Here is a 19,282-nt window from a genome sequence, read left to right on the forward strand (position 1 = left end):
TTTCTGTGTAATCTTTTTGATAAATGAGGTCACAGCTGAAATGGCCATTTATCAACAAATTTCAGCACCATCATGAACATTATAATTTTTTTGTACTGCAGTATCTTAGAGATTTTAGATGTTCGAAGATCAACTTCAACAGAAACAACTTTGTAGTATTAGACTTTAATTAATTGTATTTTCACTGCTGTAATTTAATATGTATGGAGATATGGTAAATATCTTGAAATACAGAATGTGTTTTTTATAGATGTTTCATGTTTGAAACCAATAAATCTACAGTTTAAAATGGTTAAAAAGTTTAGCAATGGGTTAAAAGTTACATAACTTTCAACCAGAAAATTTTCTTTTTATAGGCTTGTAAATGTGTAATCCTATGAATCTTGCTTCAAAGACTTTTTTGACATCTCAGGAAATATGCTTAATTGATGAGAGCTGAGAAGATTGATATGTCTCTCACGTCTGTATGATATACTCTATATGAAGCTACCACCAACAGCCGCATAGCTTAGCACAAAATTGAAAACAGTAGCCTGTCTCTGTCCAAAGAGCCAAGAAATAATCTGGAACGTAACCCACCAGAACAACAACAGCATAGCATTTTTACACACTTTGGAGACATAATGTGTTAATTAGTGAGCTTTAGAGGTGCTGATTTGCAGATTTTGTTTCCTCTGGACTGAGCCAGGCTAACTGTTTCCCTGTTTTCAGTCTTTAAACATAGTTTAAGTGTTAAACAATGCTAACTGGCTGTTAGCTTTATATTTAGTGTACAGACTTAAGAGTTGTCTCTATTTTGTCGTCTCGCTCTTTGCAAGAAAGCGAAAAAAGGTATTGCTAAAATGTCTACTACTCCATCTGTTTTGCTTCCATCTGCAAGTCTGCTTGGTTTTCTATCAAAATCTGTAAGAAAAGCAGTATAGTTCTTTCAGACCAACATTGTTGAAAGAGCTGGTTGTAGTATTTACTTATTCTACATTTAGACATAAATACAAATATTTGGATTTTGAAGCAAGATTTTAGTAATTAATGACATAGTTGAAATAGGAGTTATTATTATGGTTGTGTTTGTTTTTTAAGGTCATTTGAGCCCATTATGGGCAATGTGAGTTTAAAATGAGTTTATAATGGCTTGGAATCGAATGGAAGTTGTATGTTTGCCCTAGTCAGCACTGGAATATCTCCCTCTTGGTCTCTGTCATCAATTCAGTCAATTTGCCTCTTTAGGAAATGTCCATGCTCCTGTTTGGATTAGAACTAGTGCATGACACTGCATACTTTACGAGAGTGTTGTTCTTAGTTTGACCCTGCTGCTTTTGGCTCCCACTGTATTATTTCCTAACCTCTACCCTCTGTCCTTTATGCAGCTTCTGCACCAGTCAGCAGCAGCGTGAGTAGACGCCGTGCCCCCTCCTCGGTGACTCCCCTCTCGTGGGAGAAACACAACATCGCCGCCATGTCGAGCATCACCATCGACCCCGAGCTCAAGCCCGGGGAGTTTGTCATCAAGAGTCTATTTGCTGAGTTTGCTGTGCTGGCTGAGAAGAAGATCGAGATGGTGATGGCTGAACCGCTGGTGAGTCCACAGGGGGGTGAAAGCTGGTGTCACGAAACACAGGAAATGAAATTTGATACATGACACGTGATGTGGGACACACTGCTGAGATAACGTCTTCTCTTTTGCAACTAACTGCCATGACTCTAGCCACTTCAGGAAAGGCTGTGACAAAACTGACAGGAAAGCCATTATGTACACGAGTTACATGGATTATAAAAGTGTTTATTATTAACAGACTGGATTAACTGCCATTTGACTGGCCTGTTCCTCATTCATTCCTGTTATTCAGCTCAGTTCTTGTCCTTTACATGGGGGGGGGTGTTGTGATCAGACGAGGAGGTAATAACCTCAGGCTGATAGAAGTCTTACGTCACTCTTATTCAGCCCCTCAGTTAGCTCATGCGCCACAGTAGAACTTCAGTGTTCTTCTCTCACTTGCTTACTCATTATCAGGCCTGCTGCTGCTGCTTGACTGACAGCAATCTGCCATTGTGCACGTAATAGCAGCATCTCTGCTGGGTTTGTAACACACTTATTCTTAATCACTTTCTCTCTCACCCCTCTAACAGGAGAAACCCTTGTCCCGATCCCTCCAGAGAGGGGAAGATGCACAATTTGACCAGGTCAGTACAGCCATAGTAATGACTAGGAGGTAAAAGCTGCGTCATGTGTGGGTGTATGAATGTGAAATTCACATTTCCCAGGACCACCAGCAGTCCTTTTCGTACCTTTTTAAATGTGTGCGCAGTGTTTGAATTCCCAGCTCCACCCACTCAATGGCACGTCTGTCCCTCATCTGTAGCTGGTGCAGAACTCTATACAATGGGCCTGCCTGCTGCAGAATGCTTTGTTCAGCACAACACAAAGCCAACGAGGATATGGTGCTATAGATCCAGCTGTCCCCATTGTGAGTGAGGAAGAGAAAATGAGTATAGAGAGCGCAAAAGTGAGAGTGTAGAATCGCTGTGTCATCCTCAGCTACTAAATCAGCATTGGGCGCTGGAGTGTATCTGTCCGATGCCATAAGGGCAGAGGGAGCAGTTGCATAACTCTCCCGCCTAGCATCTATCATCCACCTCCCTCATCACGCTGCATTGGACCTTAAATATACGCATGCACGCGCGTACACACACACACACACACACACACACACACACACACACACACACACACACACACACACACACACACACACGAATAGTTTACATACTGACCACCACATCTCATGTTTTATGTATTGTCTGAAACTATTCAGTGTAATCTTGAGTTGCTAAAGTGCTGATTTGTTGTTTTTCTGTATTTACTCCTTAGTTATAGGATTTACAGATTTCTCATTAAAATACAGCTGTTATACACAAACATACAAATCATTATAGATCATCTGGATTCATCAAGCTTGTTAATGTGGTGCTCTCATTGTTGATGCAATCAAAGTGCTGACAGAGTGTTTGGAGGACAGCCTTCTATTTCTTTGATCTTACATACGAACACCACAGAGCCACATGTACTGTAGAGCTGCTCAATAGTGTAGCCGCACTATGATATGCTCAACATGTCATCCGACACCACATTCAATTGCAATCAATAGCTGCAGTATGTCACCCACTAGTTGAGAAAACATCTGGTCCATACCCGCCCTATATGCTACTCAGTTATTGAATGTCCACTTTTAATTATTGCTTGTCGGATAGCATTCTCTACACAATGTAATCATTTTATTTGCATTTACAGTATTCGTGTTTAATTTATTCATTAAAAATGTGTTAAAAAAAATGTAGTGGAGACAATACATGAATTATGGAGTTGTGGGGTGTGGCCCAGTTCCACAGTTTTCCTTCCTTTTTTTTTTTTTGTTAATGTACAACATTAAAGTGTGATTGAACATCCTCATTAGTATGTTTCTGTTCTTGTTCACTTGCTACACAGTTGTTGTTTTCTTACTGTGCATGTTTGTTACTGTTCTGGGTCCAGCAGGATCAGTGCCTAATGCTCACTTCTTTATAAAAATACATGTTTTTTATTCTTCTCTCGCACATCATAAAAGGCAATTGTATTTCTCACTGTTATAAGTGTTGTATATCCCTGCAAAAATCCCAATAAACAAAGGTGTTAAAAAAATAGATATATATGTGTGTGGTGGAGACTAGGTTAACTAGTAATAATGAGTGAATCTAATGTCTATATGTTATTGTTTTCCAGTTAATAAGCTCTATGAGCTCAATAGCAGAACACTGTTTGCCCTCCCTACTGCGCACACTGTTCGACTGGTACCGGCGGCAGAGTGGCACTGAAGACGAGTCTTATGAGTACAGGCCTCGCTCCAGTACTAAGTCCAAAGGGTGAGCTGCTCATCTTCTTTTCCTCCATAGACGTCTTCTTCTTTCTCGTGAACAAATCATGTATAAGTGATTAAATTTTTTTGTCATTTTTTGGATGTGCTTTGCTCAAAACCTTCTTGTTTACAATGAATGTCTCCCTCCACTTTGTAGAGATGAACAGCACCGGGATAAAGATTACCTTCTGGAACGGAGGGACTTAGCCATAGATTTCATTTTTTGTTTAGTTTCCGTGGAAGTTCTAAAACAGGTAAGCTTTCTGACAATGAGCTTTTGTATACTGATTTATTTGACAGTTGGGTGGCTGGATGTTTACATAGAAAAGGGGAAATGCACTGCACCTGATTGACCTAAAACTGATATTATCTTAATCAAGCACAGAGGAAGTGGTTTTGAGTGTGATAATTTCTGCTACGGTGTGACTAGGTCTTACATTTCTACCTGGTCTTTGTTAGTGTTGATGTGAAAGTGTTTCTTTAGTTACTGCTGATGTGTTATCTGATGTAGACAGATAGTCATGTACTCAATCAGAAATAGCATTGTAATAGCTTTACCTTTTCACTTGCTAAACAGATGCAGGATTTCTTACTTTATGCACTTATTCACTACTAATAAGAGAGCCGAAATTTCTGTACTTTTTTAATAGTCTGCAAATCACTACTGAGACTAAGAAAGATAAGAATATTGTTTAATAGGTTTGTACCTTTGTGTTTACTTATCATCTGTGGTACAGACATTAACTGCAGTGGTGTTACTGAGGTCTTTCGCCACAGGAGGGACACAGTAAATAAACACATTGGCAACAGACCAACTCTCAACTGAGTGTGTTTCTAAAGTAGACTGTCCAAATCTAAGCAACATTCTGAACTAAAAGCCAATGCCTGGACACCAGAGCTAAGTTGTCCTTGGCGGTGGTCCTGTAGGGAGGGCAATGAATGGTAGCAAAGAGAAAGAATGAAGACTTATCAATGCTTCTAATAAGACCAATGATTCCATGTTTCCGTCACAGATTCCTCTTCATCCAGTGCCAGATATTTTAGTACATGAAGTTCTAAACCTGGCATTCAAGCACTTTAAACACAAAGAGGGGTAAGTAAGCGTCAACAAACAAATAAGGCAGTGACACAGATGAATAACGCATACATAATGCTGATAAATATACACTTTACTGTGGTGCTCTCACTTTTGGGTTTTGCTTTGCAGTGTGGTGCCAGTCATTTCTTTATTTATGCCTCTTTTGAATATACTGGTTCTACGAATCATTGTGTCACTTTATAAACTGTCTGTCATTAATGACTCTTAGCCTCAAGTTCTTCTGTTGTTTTGATGTCAGTCATATAGCACAATGTCTTCCACAAAATGATTTCCATTTGTTTAAGACTTGATGACATATGCTTCAATTGATAGGTACTGTGGCCCCAACACTGGCAATGTGCACATCATCGCAGACTTGTATGCTGAGGTTATTGGAGTCCTTACACAGTCAAAGTAAGCAAGCTTAATTCTGCCTGTTACCTGAATACCGGCTTAACAACTTCTTACATTCTTAGACATCTCTTAACATCTCTATCATCATAATTTTTTTGTGAAGTGAATATGTATATATCTTTTGTGTATGTGTTTGCTTGTGCGCTCAGGTTTCAGGCAGTCAGGAAGAAGTTCATCACAGAACTGAAGGAGCTCAGGCAAAAAGAGCAGAGTCCCTATGTAGTCCAGAGTATCATCAGTCTCATCATGGGCATGAAGTTCTTCCGGGTCAAAATGTATCCAGTGGAGGATTTTGAGGCTTCTTTTCAGTTCATGCAGGTAAATTACAGTCGTTTATTTATGCACATTTGCCACAGTGTAGCTACAGTTACTGTGGCTGATATGTGTGTTTGCTAAATTGCACCAGGCATTTTGTTTTACCGCCGACCCTTTGTTCAAACTCAGCAGCTCTCCGTGGCAATGGCTCATAAAGCCAGATGAGTAACGATCAAAGGTGAGGTTTGCCAAGAGGCGAGTGTGCTGGAGACTTTGTTAAGAGCTGTGAATGGAGCAGTGGCCTTTTCATTAATCTTTATACAGCAGTTAAAAGATTACTGTATTTCCTAATGTGCTAATGGAACATACTATGGTTTATGTCCACCACTGGTTCAGTACATATCATGGTTTCTACCCATATGATGATCTTTAAGAACCTGACCATATTTCCTTTTTGTATTGATATTTAAGAAACTCATTTACATTTAAGTTAATCTCCTATTAAAGTCAATAATAATAAATAAAACAGTGTTTCCTGGCCTCACTGGTCAGCATGTGAGGGAAAAATAACATGACGTTGTATGGTTGTTTTCTTGTAATGTGAACAGCAGGCTTTGGTTCTGTGTTATCATAATATCATAATGCTGTCTATCACAGATTGGTCATTATTTACAATGTGCATTTTATTTTAAGTTAAGTCATTAGCTTGTACATATAGTTGACTGATTCACAAACATAGGCACCATTTGCTTTGTATCTGTTTATGTATGTATCCTCTGTGTATTTTTCATACATGTGCGCCTTTGGTTGTCCTTTGCTAGGAGTGTGCCCAGTATTTCCTGGAAGTCAAGGATAAGGACATAAAGCACGCTCTAGCTGGCCTTTTTGTCGAGATCCTCATCCCTGTTGCAGCTGTGAGTAACATTTAAAACCATTTCCATGGTCTCACTCTCATGAAGGAATCTGTATGTAATGATTGTCAATTTAAGATCTACAATAATGACTTGTTCATCCTCAGGCGGTGAAAAATGAAGTCAATGTGCCCTGCCTGAAGAACTTTGTGGAGATGCTATACCAAACAACATTTGACCTTAGTTCCAGAAAGAAGCACTCTTTGGTAATAATTATGCCATCCTAGTTGTTTCTCTCTTCCTCCCCACCCCTATCACTATGTACTCTGCATCTTTACTACTTCCTTCTCCTATTGTGTTTCACTCTTCCTGCATTTTGTCAACATTTCTATTTGCCTCAGTGCACCCAGTCTGTCATTGTCATCCAGAAATGTTTGACTTTGAACCTTACTGTTGGTCCATTCTGTACTCCAGAATTATTTTTTCATATCTGTATCTAATATTGAGTTATTTATATGTATGCTTCCATCAGTAGTAGTTGGTAATATATCTGGGATCCTGATGTCATAAAAGTGACCTTAGCTTGTGAGACTGTTGTTGCTCTTGGTCTTTTCATAGTGTGGCTTTTGCACAAATCTTTTTGCTGAATTACAAAATGTGCATACAAAAAATTGAGACTTTGTCAGCTTAAAAAAATGCAAAGTAATAAGTTGTTTGCCAACACAGTTCTATCTCTCTCCCCAGGCTCTGTATCCACTGGTGACATGCTTGCTGTGTGTTAGTCAGAAGCAGTTCTTCCTCAACAACTGGCACATCTTCCTCCAGAACTGCCTCTCTCACCTGAAGGTACTGTCTGTGTGAACCTTTACACCCCATCCAATTCAGAAAAGTCTGTACTCTTGTGCTCTAGTAGCACAATCACTGTATTCTTCAGATGAAAGTATTTTTAGAGCACCATACTTGGCTTGACAAGCCAGCTTAAATCTCAGAGGTCTTATGACTTGTGTTATGAAACCTAAAATTAAATTTTGGTGGCAGTATAAAGTGACATGAGTGCCCTTAAGTTCAAGCTCATAACTGCTCTTTTTGTCATGAGACATTACATTGTGGAGGAATCAACATTTATTACTGTTTAAAAATGTTAAATGTAAGTGTATTCTGGTGCTCTATTATTCGTATGTGATGTAATACCACCGAAGAAGTTGGTTGTGAAGGGTGTGCTTTGTGGTTCTGTCTGAAGATCAAATTGTACTTTCCCCTCCATTATCAACAACCAGATCTGGACAGGAATAGCACTTGATTTGATAATAGTGACTTTGTTTTTAAAAAAGCTATAATTTATGCTCCAAATGGACAAAATACAACTGTGAAATAAAAAGTTAATAGGTGTCACTAATTATCACTAATGTAACCACAACTGATTTCACAGACAATGAAATAAACCTATGTGTAGCATCTTCAAACTCCAGCTGCATATTATATGCTATCTCAAGTGCTGTTTTAACTCAGGTCTGTTAATGATTCCTTGTAAACCAATTACAAACAGATCAAACCTACTTTCCTCCTGTTCCTGATCATTATGGAGCCAATTCAACCCAGAAGATTATTGACCAAATTACTGACCAACCGACTGACTCAATGACTGTCTTTTCCATTCTACATTGATTTTCCTCTGGGGAGATTGTATGATCTTGTGGCGGATAGACTTCTGTTTGCGTCTTTGTGATGGTGATTTCCGATGGTTTTGAATGGCCGTCTCTCTTCTCAGTGAAATCATTCCAGCATTCTCTCTTACCGTTGTAATTGTTTTAGATTTCCTTGATTTGAAAATCGTAATCAGTCAGAGTGGCAACGCTGATTCTTTGATTGAGATCATTTTACGGGTTTGTGTGATGGCTCAAGTATAGTGATGATTTTAGTGATTTAGGGCTTCTTGTCCAACCAGTGATTTTAACCCCGTGGCTGCTCTTAAAAATGCTCAAAGACCAATAAATTACTTAAAATAGCTGAAGTCTTTTAGTTTAGAGTGGAGCTTCATCTGAATGAATCACAACAAGTGTAAAAGCTTTGATAGTTGACAATTTAAAGTCATCTTTACTATTGCCCAGAAGGCTCTGCTATGATATATCAGCCCCTCATATGCTTTACTAATACCCAGTATGTACACATGACATAAATTAAAGATGGAGAGTTATCCTTGTGGGAGATCAAAACAATTTGGGGGGAAAGGGCAAGAAGCAAAGTGAAGAACTTTGATGAAGTATTATTGATGAAGATCAAAGACAGTATCCATTTTATTATAATGTGATTTGAAAACCAAGTTACAACAGAATAAGTAGGATACATGTCCAAACAAGACTTAATCTTGTTTCTGCAACATCATTATTACATGATCTGTTTACTACTTCTTCTCAGTGCATTTGTATCCGGTATGTAATGCATGTTCTCAGATTTATTTGACTTAAACATGAACTACAGTAAGAACACAAATATTGATATATTTTACAACCTAATTCATCACAATCGGCAGCTCTTCTTTCCATTATGATCCCCACAGGGTTAAAACACAACTATTAGTATTTTGGGTGTGCTTGACATTGATTTGAATGGATGGCTGACATGGGTATCGTCTTTGTAGGTGAAACCGGCAATTTTGTTGTTTGCTCATCATTTTCCATTCACATCTTTAAATGTCCTTTTCCTCATCTTTCTGTGTTCAGCTTAATTCCATTCCTCTGTTTATGTGTACTTTCTCTGTCCCACTGTCTGATTTCCAGACCACAGCACACCTTATTTTGCTTTGCTTTTGCACTTCTAAATTAATATTTAGCTCACTCTGTGTTGAAATATATAACACCATATCAAATACAAATGGACTGTTATTTTGTATTACTAGCATGCCACTAATAATTCCACTAATGAATCCACAAGTGGCATGTTAAACAGTTCATTGTGTTTGAATAGTGTGGATTTATGTACTGGCACACTAACAGGGGTAAAGACACTTTGGACTTCTCTTGTCATATTTGTTTAGGTTATGTTTTTGTTTTTGCCTTTAACTTGCATGTGTCCCTCCCCAAACCCTACATTCTTTGTCTCCTGTCATTTGATCTTTTTCTCACACTGACTCGCTCCAGATGCCGTCTAACAACAGCATCCGAAAGCAGATTGAGACGCTGCAGGTGAGTTATCTGGCGTCAGTGACCTGCCTGGTGCTCCCATTCCTTTTAATGGTCCAGGTCCTGACCAGGACGTAGGGTGGTGCAATTCTGCCTGCTTGGTTGATGGGGTAGAGAGTCGTTCTCTGTAGTGACATTGAAGTGTTACTTTATTAAAGTAGAGAAGAGGAATATGTGATGTTGCCTTTGCGTTTGTTGTTGAGCTGGTTTGTGTTTATGGTGATCAGATTTTTACTGTAGACACGTGTTTTTGTAAAAAAGGGATGCATAATATAACATTCAACTTATTGGACAATAATTGATTTAAAATGTGTTGTCTATTTTTCTGAGGTGGACTGATAGCAAAATGATCTCCATGATATCAAGCATATTTGATATGCAGATGAGTTGACTGTAATTACAAGTGCACATGAACCCTGTAATGTTACAGATATCTAAATGGGTCTGTTTTAGTCATCTGTATCTACATAAAGCAAAACAGTCAGCCATAGTAGGAAAACTATACTCGCCGTGGTATTGCAGTTAAATGCAACATTTTGTCAAAAATAAATAATAGTAACTACCAATGCAATATTGATTTTTAAATTTTCAATATTGTGTATCTCAAGTATTTATGACCAGAGGGTCAGAGAAAGTCTGAAGCATGAATAGATAAGGTAATTTGTCCTGTTGTGGAATTTTGTGTTTTTGCAGTGCTACATTTAGTTGGTAATAGGCCGACTGGCAGCAGCCACATTGTGCTCTTTTTTTTTTCTTGTTACCTTTCACATTGGCTGTTGACTTGGGGCTGATTATTGTTTTTATTAAAAAGTTAAGTGACGATGATGTATGACAGACATCCTCAGTGAACACAGCACTGAGGTGACAAATGGATTTATTTTTTTATTTTTTTTTCAGGTTATCGCTAAAAAATCTTGCTTTGTTATGGAGTGGGGTCTCTCGATCACCTGCTGCAATTAAAATGATTACTGCAGACCAGAGTACCTGGTTGACAATGGAGACTACATTTGTTTGTGCTCAGTAATCTTTTATTCTATGTCGCTGTGATTTGTGGAGTTGCACACCGAAAGATTAGACATACATCTACAATGCAGTAAAAAAAGGCTGGAGTGTGGTTTGCAATCCAGCACAGCGCTTTTATCTTAAAATGTAAATTCAACAAAATCACAAAAACCCCACAACTTTCCTACTTTATTTGGTTTTATTTATTACTATCTTCAGATATCTCCTTCTGGCATATCAGCCCCCTGCCGTCTCTTTTTACTTCATAGCAGTACTGTGTGCCACCAAATTGCGTCTCTTCACCATGAATTACAACATTACCAAAATTTTGTTGGTTAATCTGTTATATAAATATTAAGAGACAGGAATGGTAAAAGGCAGATGCAGTGACAGTGAAGTGGTTGGATAGAAAGGTGGCGGTTTGCCTGGGAAATGACAAACCTCCATCATGTCAGTAAGGTAAAGCTGACCTATGGAAATCCTTGCACCATGCCCATGTCACATGCTCTGAGCATGGTTGCTCACAGCATGGGCCTGTATGTCAACAATATAAATATTTGTCATAGCAGGTAACTTGGTTGGTCAGTCATATTGACCTGATGTATTTCATTCCAGGACGCAGTTATTTCATACTGTTAAATTCAGCAGTAAAGTTGTTCTTCTGGTTGACAATGAGCCATACTCAGCACTTTCTTCCTAATGCCGGAGAAACAGTATTCAACTAGATTTACTGATGACCACATCTTAAAAATTCTTGAAGCTTGAAGCTTAGCGATCAGCAGACCATGTGGACTGTTCATCTGTGAGTGATAAATTGTTCTATCATTAGTTTCACATGTAGTTGCCCGGTTTTGTGTTTGATCTGAGTTTATCAAGAAAACAACAACAACCTGATTTCACAAATCTCACAGGTGGGTAATGAAATTGCCTTGATTCATTTGGATGGCTCATTTTATTCTTTTTACATCCACAGAACAAAGACCCCAAAATGTCACGTGTGGCACTGGAATCGCTCTACAGACTGCTCTGGGTTTACATTATCAGGATCAAGTGTGAGAGTAATACTGTCACACAGAGGTCAGTTCCAGGGAAATCATACCCAGACAGTCAATTCCTTTGTAATCAATGGCTATCAAGTAGAAGTTGTTTTGGCCTTTGTTGTTCAGCAATAAATAAACTTAAAACTTTTTCCCAACTAGTCGACTACTCAGCATCGTTTCAGCACTTTTCCCAAAAGGCTCCCGGAGTGTGGTGCCCAGGGACACACCCCTTAACATCTTTGTCAAGATCATCCAGTTCATAGCTCAGGTAAGCTTGGAGCATGAATTTACATACCTGGATCTCACTTTAGCTAAACCTAAGGATTCATCATGTAGTACCTGTGTAAGTGATTGCTGGTCTGTTGGTTGTTACAGGAAAGACTGGACTTTGCTATGAAGGAGATAATCTATGACCTCCTGTGTGTGGGCAAGTCTCACAAAACCTTTGCCATCAATCCAGAGGTAAAGTACACTTCAAGTTCTGACATTGTTGGAGTTTTGCTGGATTCTCTCTTCCATGTCATACCTCTCATCCTCTCCCCCTGTTCGTTCTGCCAGAGGATGAATATTGGGTTGCGAGCTTTCTTGGTGATTGCTGACAGCCTACAGCAGAAAGATGGGGAGCCTCCTATGCCTACGACAGGGATCATCATGCCCTCTGGCAACACCCTGCGTGTCAAGAAGATATTCCTCAACACCACCCTAACTGATGAAGAAGCCAAGGTCATAGGTAGGTTGGGTCCTTCAAACTAAACTGTTGGGGGGGGTAAGTGTAAAATATTTGTTTTGTTGTTTTTCCCTAACTGTAAGGACTCTGCTGTGTGTTTCCAGGCATGTCACTGTACTACCCACAAGTAAGAAAGGCCTTAGATAACATCCTGCGACACCTGGACAAGGAAGTAGGACGCTCCATGAGTATGACCAGTGTACAGATGTCCAACAAGGAGCCTGAGGACATGATTACGTACGTAACCACAACCTGGATTAATATAGTTACTTTTGTGTCATTGTCTGTGGCTCTGTGTTTTTCTGACTTGTAGCAGGTTCTCATAAGCTGTTTGTGCCACAGGGGAGAGAGGAAGCCAAAGATTGATCTGTTCCGTACGTGTGTGGCCGCCATCCCAAGACTGATACCAGATGGCATGAGCAGACAAGACCTAATAGAGCTTCTAGCCAAGTAATTCACCCTCCTCTACACCTACTGCAGACACATCACTACATAATCTACTGTAGCTCAGATGGCCTTTCACACGTCTTTTAATGTCTTTCTGCCTGTTGGCTCTCTCCCTCGCTAGACTGACCATCCACATGGATGAGGAGCTACGTGGCCTCGCCTTCACTACCCTTCAGGCCCTGATGGTGGATTTCCCAGAGTGGCGGGAGGATGTTCTCTCAGGCTTTGTCTATTTCATTGTCCGAGAGGTGACTGACGTCCACCCCACACTGCTGGACAATGCTGTCAAGATGCTACTGCAGCTCATCAGCCAATGGAGGCAGGCAGTGCAGAGCAGCAATAAGAGCCATGATGTGCAGGTTGGTCAAAGAAGTTTCAGCTGTAATAAGTTAATTTGTGTGTGTGTTTGTGTGTTTGTGTTGTGACAAATGTGAGAGTGATTTTAATTCCAAGTTCTTTGAAACAGGGCTCAAGCAGCGGTCATTCTCTGTCCCTGGACCGTACTCCTCCGTTGGGTGTGCTCCATGTGGTAGAGGGTTTAGCACTGGTGGTGCTTTGTAGCTGCCGCCCTGCCACACGCAGGCTGGCTGTTAATGTCCTCAAAGAGGTCAGAGCGCTGCACACTGCACTGGGCATTGGCAAGGTAATTCCTTTAGACTCACAGTGTATTTTGTTGTGACTGACTCAAATATGCACAAGTCTGCAGAGATTTTATTTGTTACTTTTTCTGACATGTGTTCTGTGTCCCTCAATCTCTCAGGGGGATGAGGAATTAGCCATTGATGTAATGGACAGATTAAGTGCATCAGTGTTGGAGAGCTTCATTCATCTCACAGGAGCTGACCAGGTATGAATGTCTTTTCTTATTTACAGAATCATAACACTTACATACTCTGAGACTCAACTCATCTCCCTCTCTTTTTCTCTGCAGACAAACCTGCTGTACTGTCCCAGTGGGATTGATCTTCAGACGCTAGCAGAGTGGAGCTCTTCTCCCATCAGCCACCAGTTTGATGTGGTGAGCCCCTCGCACATCTGGGTGTTTGCCCACGTTACTCAGGGCCAGGACCCCTGGGTCATCAGCTTCTCCAGCTACCTGCGGCAAGAGCACCTGCCCAAACATTGCCCCACTGCCCTCAACTATGCCTGGATGTTTGCCTACACCCGTCTGCAGCTACTGTCTCCACAAGTTGACATCAAGTATGTTTCCCCAAGCCTCTCTTGTCTGTGTGTTCTGTCTGTTTGTACATCAGTGTAATCGATGTGTGTGTTTCTGTCATTGTGGGGTGTTTTTTATTATAGACTGTCTTTGAAAGGGCCAGGTGATGGTGTCGTGATCACATAATGTGCTAGGATTGTGGACTAAACCAAATAATACTATCTTAATGAGCTTGACAAGATAAATAGATGGCAAAGCATGTGAGGTCTTCATGTAAGCAAGCAGAAGGCAGCTATTTGGGCCTACATTTTGGTGTTGTCCTGGCCTTTTGATGTCATGTCATTAATGACCTCTCCTGTGTGTCCACTTGCAGTAGCCCCATCAATGCCAAGAAAGTGAACAGTCTGAACAGCAGTGACTCCTACATTGGTCTTTGGAGGAACTACCTGATTCTGTGCTGCAGCTCTGCCTCCTCCTCCACCTCCATGTGTTCCTCATCCTCCACCTCTGGCTCCGTCCGCTGCTCCCCGCCTGAGACGCTGGCGTCCACGCCGGACAGCGGCTACAGTTATGATTCAAAGGTCAGGAGCACCTGCTCATACAACACTCTACACTCTCACACACATTTACAAGATCTTGAATATACAAAAAACACACATTTTTCAGATTTTTAACATTTGGAAGGGAAAAATGCAATGCAATATGATACAGGGACCACATAATATGGTAGCAAGTAACAATTAATTGTTAGAAGATGTGATGTATTGTATATCTCAGTCATGGCATTGCTCTTTCTGTGTCTGTTAATAGATTGTTGGCACTCCGTCCCCCTCCTCGCTGTTCAAACACATTGTTCCAATGATGCGCTCTGAGAGCATGGACATCACAGAGTCTCTTGTGTTGGGGCTTGGCAGGACCAACCCTGTGGCCTTCAGGTACACATCAATTGACATGATCCATATATATATATATATATATATGTGTGTGTGTGTGTGTGTGTGTGTGTGTGTGTGTGTGTGTATATATATATATATGTGTGTGTGTATATATATATATATATATATATATATGTGTGTGTGTATGTATATATATATATATATATATATATATATATATATGTATGTATGTATGTATGTATATATATATATATATATGTATATGTATATATATGTGTATATGTATATATATGTGTGTAGATATATATATATGTGTATATGTATATATATATACCTGAGCATACTTTTTTATATATTATTTTGATTATTCACATGCTACTCTCCTATCCTTCAGAGAGTTGATAGAGGAACTAAATCCCATCATAAAAGAAGCTCTAGAAAGAAGACCTGAAGTAAGTGCAGTTAGTTGATAACTTTTGAAACATTTCTTTCACAGTTTTTTTTCAGCAAAGGTAATTTACTGAGCTAAAATACTACTTTCTTTACTCTGCAGAACATGAAGCGACGCAGGCGTCGTGACATCCTCAGGGTCCAGCTGGTCCGGATATTTGAGCTGCTGGCTGATGCTGGTGTCATCAGTCAGATGTATGTATTACACAACAAATAGGGACAAACACATTGGCACTTTCGTATATCTGGTTTCTAAACATAATTGTTTTCTTTTTACAGAGCCAGTGGAGGGTTAGATGGAGAGAGCCACTCTCTGAACAGTACGCTGCTTGAGTATGTTGATCTGACCAGGCAGTTGCTTGAGGCTGAAAATGACAAGGACTCTGACACACTGAAGGACATTCGCTGTCACTTCAGTGCACTTGTGGCCAATATCATTCAGAATGTCCCAGGTATATCTCTTAATTTCCCCATTTCATTCAGTTAAAAACTGTTTATCTGCAGTGAATGTCAATAGTTAGAGTAATAAAAATTGAAGTGCCTTATGTATGTATGTATTTATTTCATTACTTGTTGTATTCAGTACACCAGAGGAGGACCATCTTCCCCCAGCAGTCACTGAGACACAGTCTGTTCATGCTGTTCAGTCACTGGGCCGGGCCCTTCAGCATCATGTTCACTCCCTTGGACCGCTACAGTGACAGAAATATGCAGATCAACCGTCATCAGTACTGTGCACTTAAGGTAGACACAAACACAAATAAATATATAAATGTTGAAATCTAATTTCTGCCTACAATATAATCCAGGCTTGCTGATAACCAACTGCTTTTTTAATGTTCCAGGCCATGTCTGCAGTGTTGTGTTGTGGACCTGTAGCTGACAATGTTGGCCTTTCCTCTGATGGCTACCTCTACAAGTGGCTGGACAACATCCTGGATTCTCAGGACAAGAAGGTAAGAGAAAAGTTACTATTTCAGCCCACTTATACTATCACTAAAATCTTCTGTCTTTAATAGTCTGCATGTGTATGAGTGCTGAATATTAGGTTGAGGTAGGATTGTGCATCACCAAGGAAAAGTCTTGAATGCTCATCCAAATATATAGTGTAGAAGAGGAAGGTAGTATGTCCAAACACAAATGGCAAAGTGCTGATTTTTTTCTAATATATCAGCTTACATGCAAAGGCAGCTCTTTCTTTGCCTCATCAAAGTATACAAAACTTCTTACAAGGTCATGAAATATATTCCATACCAGTGGTCTCAATGGATGAATGTAATGGTGGCAATAAAAACAAGTGTATATTTATAATGCCTCTAGTGATAAGGATCATGTAGGAGCGATTTGTGTCTGGTTGTATTGTAAGACTTCCTGAGGTCAAAGTTGTGCAGCCCAGGTTCACATACCATGACAATAGCACTACACAGTGGTGTTCAGAAGTACTACAAGTAAGGGTGAGCTGATCAGGGTTTTTGAGATTGATCGCATCACCGATCAACAGGAGCAGTATAGGCTGATACTAATCACCCATCACTGAGTCTATTTAAAGCCTTATGTTTATAGTGTAGCCTTATTCATTATGATTTACTGTTCTGTTCATTGTATATTGAGTATCAAATTATTAAATCATGAATTGACAATTGTGTATTTACTGGCAGGCAACATGTTCCACATGACACATGTTAGAGAAGAATGACAGTGGAACTGTGGAGGGTATATTTCTAGGTCAATAGGTCATTTCTTATTTCACCATTTAAATTCTACTTACTTATCCACCTTATTTTGGTTTTTACTCAAAAAAGACTTTGTGCACTTGCTTTTCCTCCTCATCTTTCCCCTCACACACACATGCACGTCGCCTAACAAACACAACTCGCCTTTCGAAAACAAAACTGTTGATTTACCTGCTCCGTGCTTGTAAAACATCCACCAGATAACATCCCTCTGTTTCTCTGCAAAATGCTAAAACAAGTCACTGACCAAGTATACCGACGGCCTCCCAAGTAAATCTATGTGTGTCAAAGACTGAATGTTCAACGGGTTAAAATGAGCAGGGTTGTGAGGTGACTGTTGGAAGAAGTGAACCCATGGTTCTAACAGCTCTGTGGTCTCTTCTAGGTTCACCAGCTGGGTTGTGAGGCTGTGATGCTGCTGCTGGAGCTCAATCCAGACCAGAGCAACCTCATGTTTTGGGCTGTGGATCGCTGCTACACCGGCTCTCGCCGCGTGGCTGCTGGTTGTTTCAGGGCCATTGCCAATGTCTTTCACAACAGGTACTACACATTCCCAGCTTCGACTTGAACACATTTGTGTGGGTTTGTTTGTCCCGTTGGAACCGGAGAACTGCTAATCAAAATGCTGCTTGTGTTTTTATATCTTCTCTTAGGGATTACCAATTTGACACTGTGGTGCTGCTGAACCTTATTCTGTTCAAGGCGGCAGATTCTTCCAGGGAGATCTATGAGGTGGCCATGCAGCTGTTACAGGTCTGAATATCTGTTTTCTTCCAGTCCACTTTTACATGTATACACAACACTGCTATGTATGCTTTTATCATAAATAAATTATGTTGTGATTGTTTGTCTGTGTGAAACTAATAGATCCTGGAACCCAAGCTCTTCCGTTACGCCCACAAATTGGAGATCCTGCGAACAGATGGTATCTTGACCCCTCCCTCACCGCTGCCACATCTCTACTCTGTGTCTTACTACCAGCTGTCTGAGGAGCTGGCAAGGACTTACCCAGAGCTCACGCTACCCATCTTCTCAGGTTTGCTACATTACAATTCTGTAAAGCTGTTGTTGGGGTAGCTGTAATGTGTGGAATTATTCTATTAGTCTTTTTGCCTATGACAGCAGGGATCTGCCATTTGTCTGTATGAGCAAAACACCACACGCCCGACATAGCACATGTAAGCGTAGCTGACCTTGCTCAAATGCATTTTGGCTTTATATTAGCATTTATTCAGCCTCTGCCTTTTTTTAAACAACAAACCAATTATTGCCATATACTTTCATAATAGTACAGATGGCAGAAGCCAGAATGAAATATTTTTAAATCTGTGCTCTTTCCAAATATGCGTCCCTAATTTATGTGGATGTTAGGTTTGTGCTGGTGATCAATGAAGTTGGTCAATTTCATATACAACCATTTATAATGCAGATGAATTGTACATATTTCCTTACTGCTAGACAGTTGTGACTCAAAGATGGATATAATGTTAAAAGTTGGCGGGGCATTCCTTTTTTATGCAATGGCCAGGAATCGGCTTCATCTAACAACTACCCTCTTTCTGTCCCCACTCCAGAGGTGAGCCAGCGTATCCAGACAGCTCATCCTGGTGGTCGTCAAGTCATGTTGCACTACCTCCTGCCTTGGATGAATAATGTGGAGCTGGTTGATTTCAAACCGACAGCACGGCGACCGGAGGATTGCGGCAGTGGCGAAGAGGATGAGGATGTACACGAGAGGGAGATCATGATGGTCAACAGCCGGCGCTGGCTCCGTGGAGAGGGCTGGGGCTCCCCTCGAGCAACAACCATGGTGCTAAACAATCTCATGTTCATGACCGCTAAGGTGAGATCGCTGACACACGCTGTCATGTTTGGATTTCTGTGAACAGGATGGGTTTGGACATGTTGATTGAGATAATTCATTGATCATTAATTGATTTTATTTTTACAGTATGGGGATGAGTTTGCTTGGTCAGAGATAGAGAATGTATGGACCACATTAGCAGACAGCTGGCCAAAGAACCTCAAAATCATTCTGCACTTCCTCATCAGTATGTCAGGAGTCAGCAGTGACCCCAGCCTATTGCCCTATGTAAGTCACAATATTTGCATTATGCACTGTATCTGTTGTATCCCCATGTGCAGTCTCTATCAGCCAGTA

General features: G+C 40.3%; 1 protein-coding gene across 19 annotated transcripts in view; it reads left to right on the forward strand.

The window, feature by feature from the left end:
• Positions 1-19,282, forward strand: part of fryl (furry homolog, like) — a 68,536-nt gene that overhangs the window by 24,160 nt on the left and 25,094 nt on the right. For 15 of the 19 annotated variants that reach the window (XM_051376269.1, XM_051376267.1, XM_051376266.1 and 12 more), the window contains 33 exons: positions 1,368-1,576; positions 2,128-2,181; positions 3,758-3,897; positions 4,048-4,144; positions 4,904-4,983; positions 5,302-5,382; positions 5,532-5,700; positions 6,459-6,551; positions 6,656-6,754; positions 7,233-7,334; positions 9,626-9,670; positions 11,643-11,746; positions 11,869-11,977; positions 12,085-12,171; positions 12,268-12,439; positions 12,541-12,673; positions 12,779-12,886; positions 13,005-13,242; positions 13,350-13,526; positions 13,644-13,730; positions 13,815-14,083; positions 14,416-14,623; positions 14,853-14,977; positions 15,333-15,390; positions 15,492-15,583; positions 15,668-15,840; positions 15,972-16,132; positions 16,234-16,344; positions 17,507-17,661; positions 17,775-17,874; positions 17,989-18,157; positions 18,696-18,964; positions 19,073-19,213. In XM_051376269.1, coding sequence (XP_051232229.1) covers positions 1,457-1,576; positions 2,128-2,181; positions 3,758-3,897; positions 4,048-4,144; positions 4,904-4,983; positions 5,302-5,382; positions 5,532-5,700; positions 6,459-6,551; positions 6,656-6,754; positions 7,233-7,334; positions 9,626-9,670; positions 11,643-11,746; positions 11,869-11,977; positions 12,085-12,171; positions 12,268-12,439; positions 12,541-12,673; positions 12,779-12,886; positions 13,005-13,242; positions 13,350-13,526; positions 13,644-13,730; positions 13,815-14,083; positions 14,416-14,623; positions 14,853-14,977; positions 15,333-15,390; positions 15,492-15,583; positions 15,668-15,840; positions 15,972-16,132; positions 16,234-16,344; positions 17,507-17,661; positions 17,775-17,874; positions 17,989-18,157; positions 18,696-18,964; positions 19,073-19,213 — 4,326 coding nt within the window. In that variant the 5' untranslated portion in view covers positions 1,368-1,456. The remainder of the gene's footprint in view (positions 1-1,367; positions 1,577-2,127; positions 2,182-3,757; positions 3,898-4,047; positions 4,145-4,903; positions 4,984-5,301; positions 5,383-5,531; positions 5,701-6,458; positions 6,552-6,655; positions 6,755-7,232; positions 7,335-9,625; positions 9,671-11,642; positions 11,747-11,868; positions 11,978-12,084; positions 12,172-12,267; positions 12,440-12,540; positions 12,674-12,778; positions 12,887-13,004; positions 13,243-13,349; positions 13,527-13,643; positions 13,731-13,814; positions 14,084-14,415; positions 14,624-14,852; positions 14,978-15,332; positions 15,391-15,491; positions 15,584-15,667; positions 15,841-15,971; positions 16,133-16,233; positions 16,345-17,506; positions 17,662-17,774; positions 17,875-17,988; positions 18,158-18,695; positions 18,965-19,072; positions 19,214-19,282) is intronic. The other 4 variants (XM_051376258.1, XM_051376272.1, XM_051376265.1 and 1 more) reach the window with 1 other exon arrangement.

This window comes from Dicentrarchus labrax, unplaced genomic scaffold, assembly GCF_905237075.1.
Source record: "Dicentrarchus labrax unplaced genomic scaffold, dlabrax2021, whole genome shotgun sequence".
Classification (NCBI taxonomy): Eukaryota; Metazoa; Chordata; class Actinopteri; family Moronidae; genus Dicentrarchus; species Dicentrarchus labrax.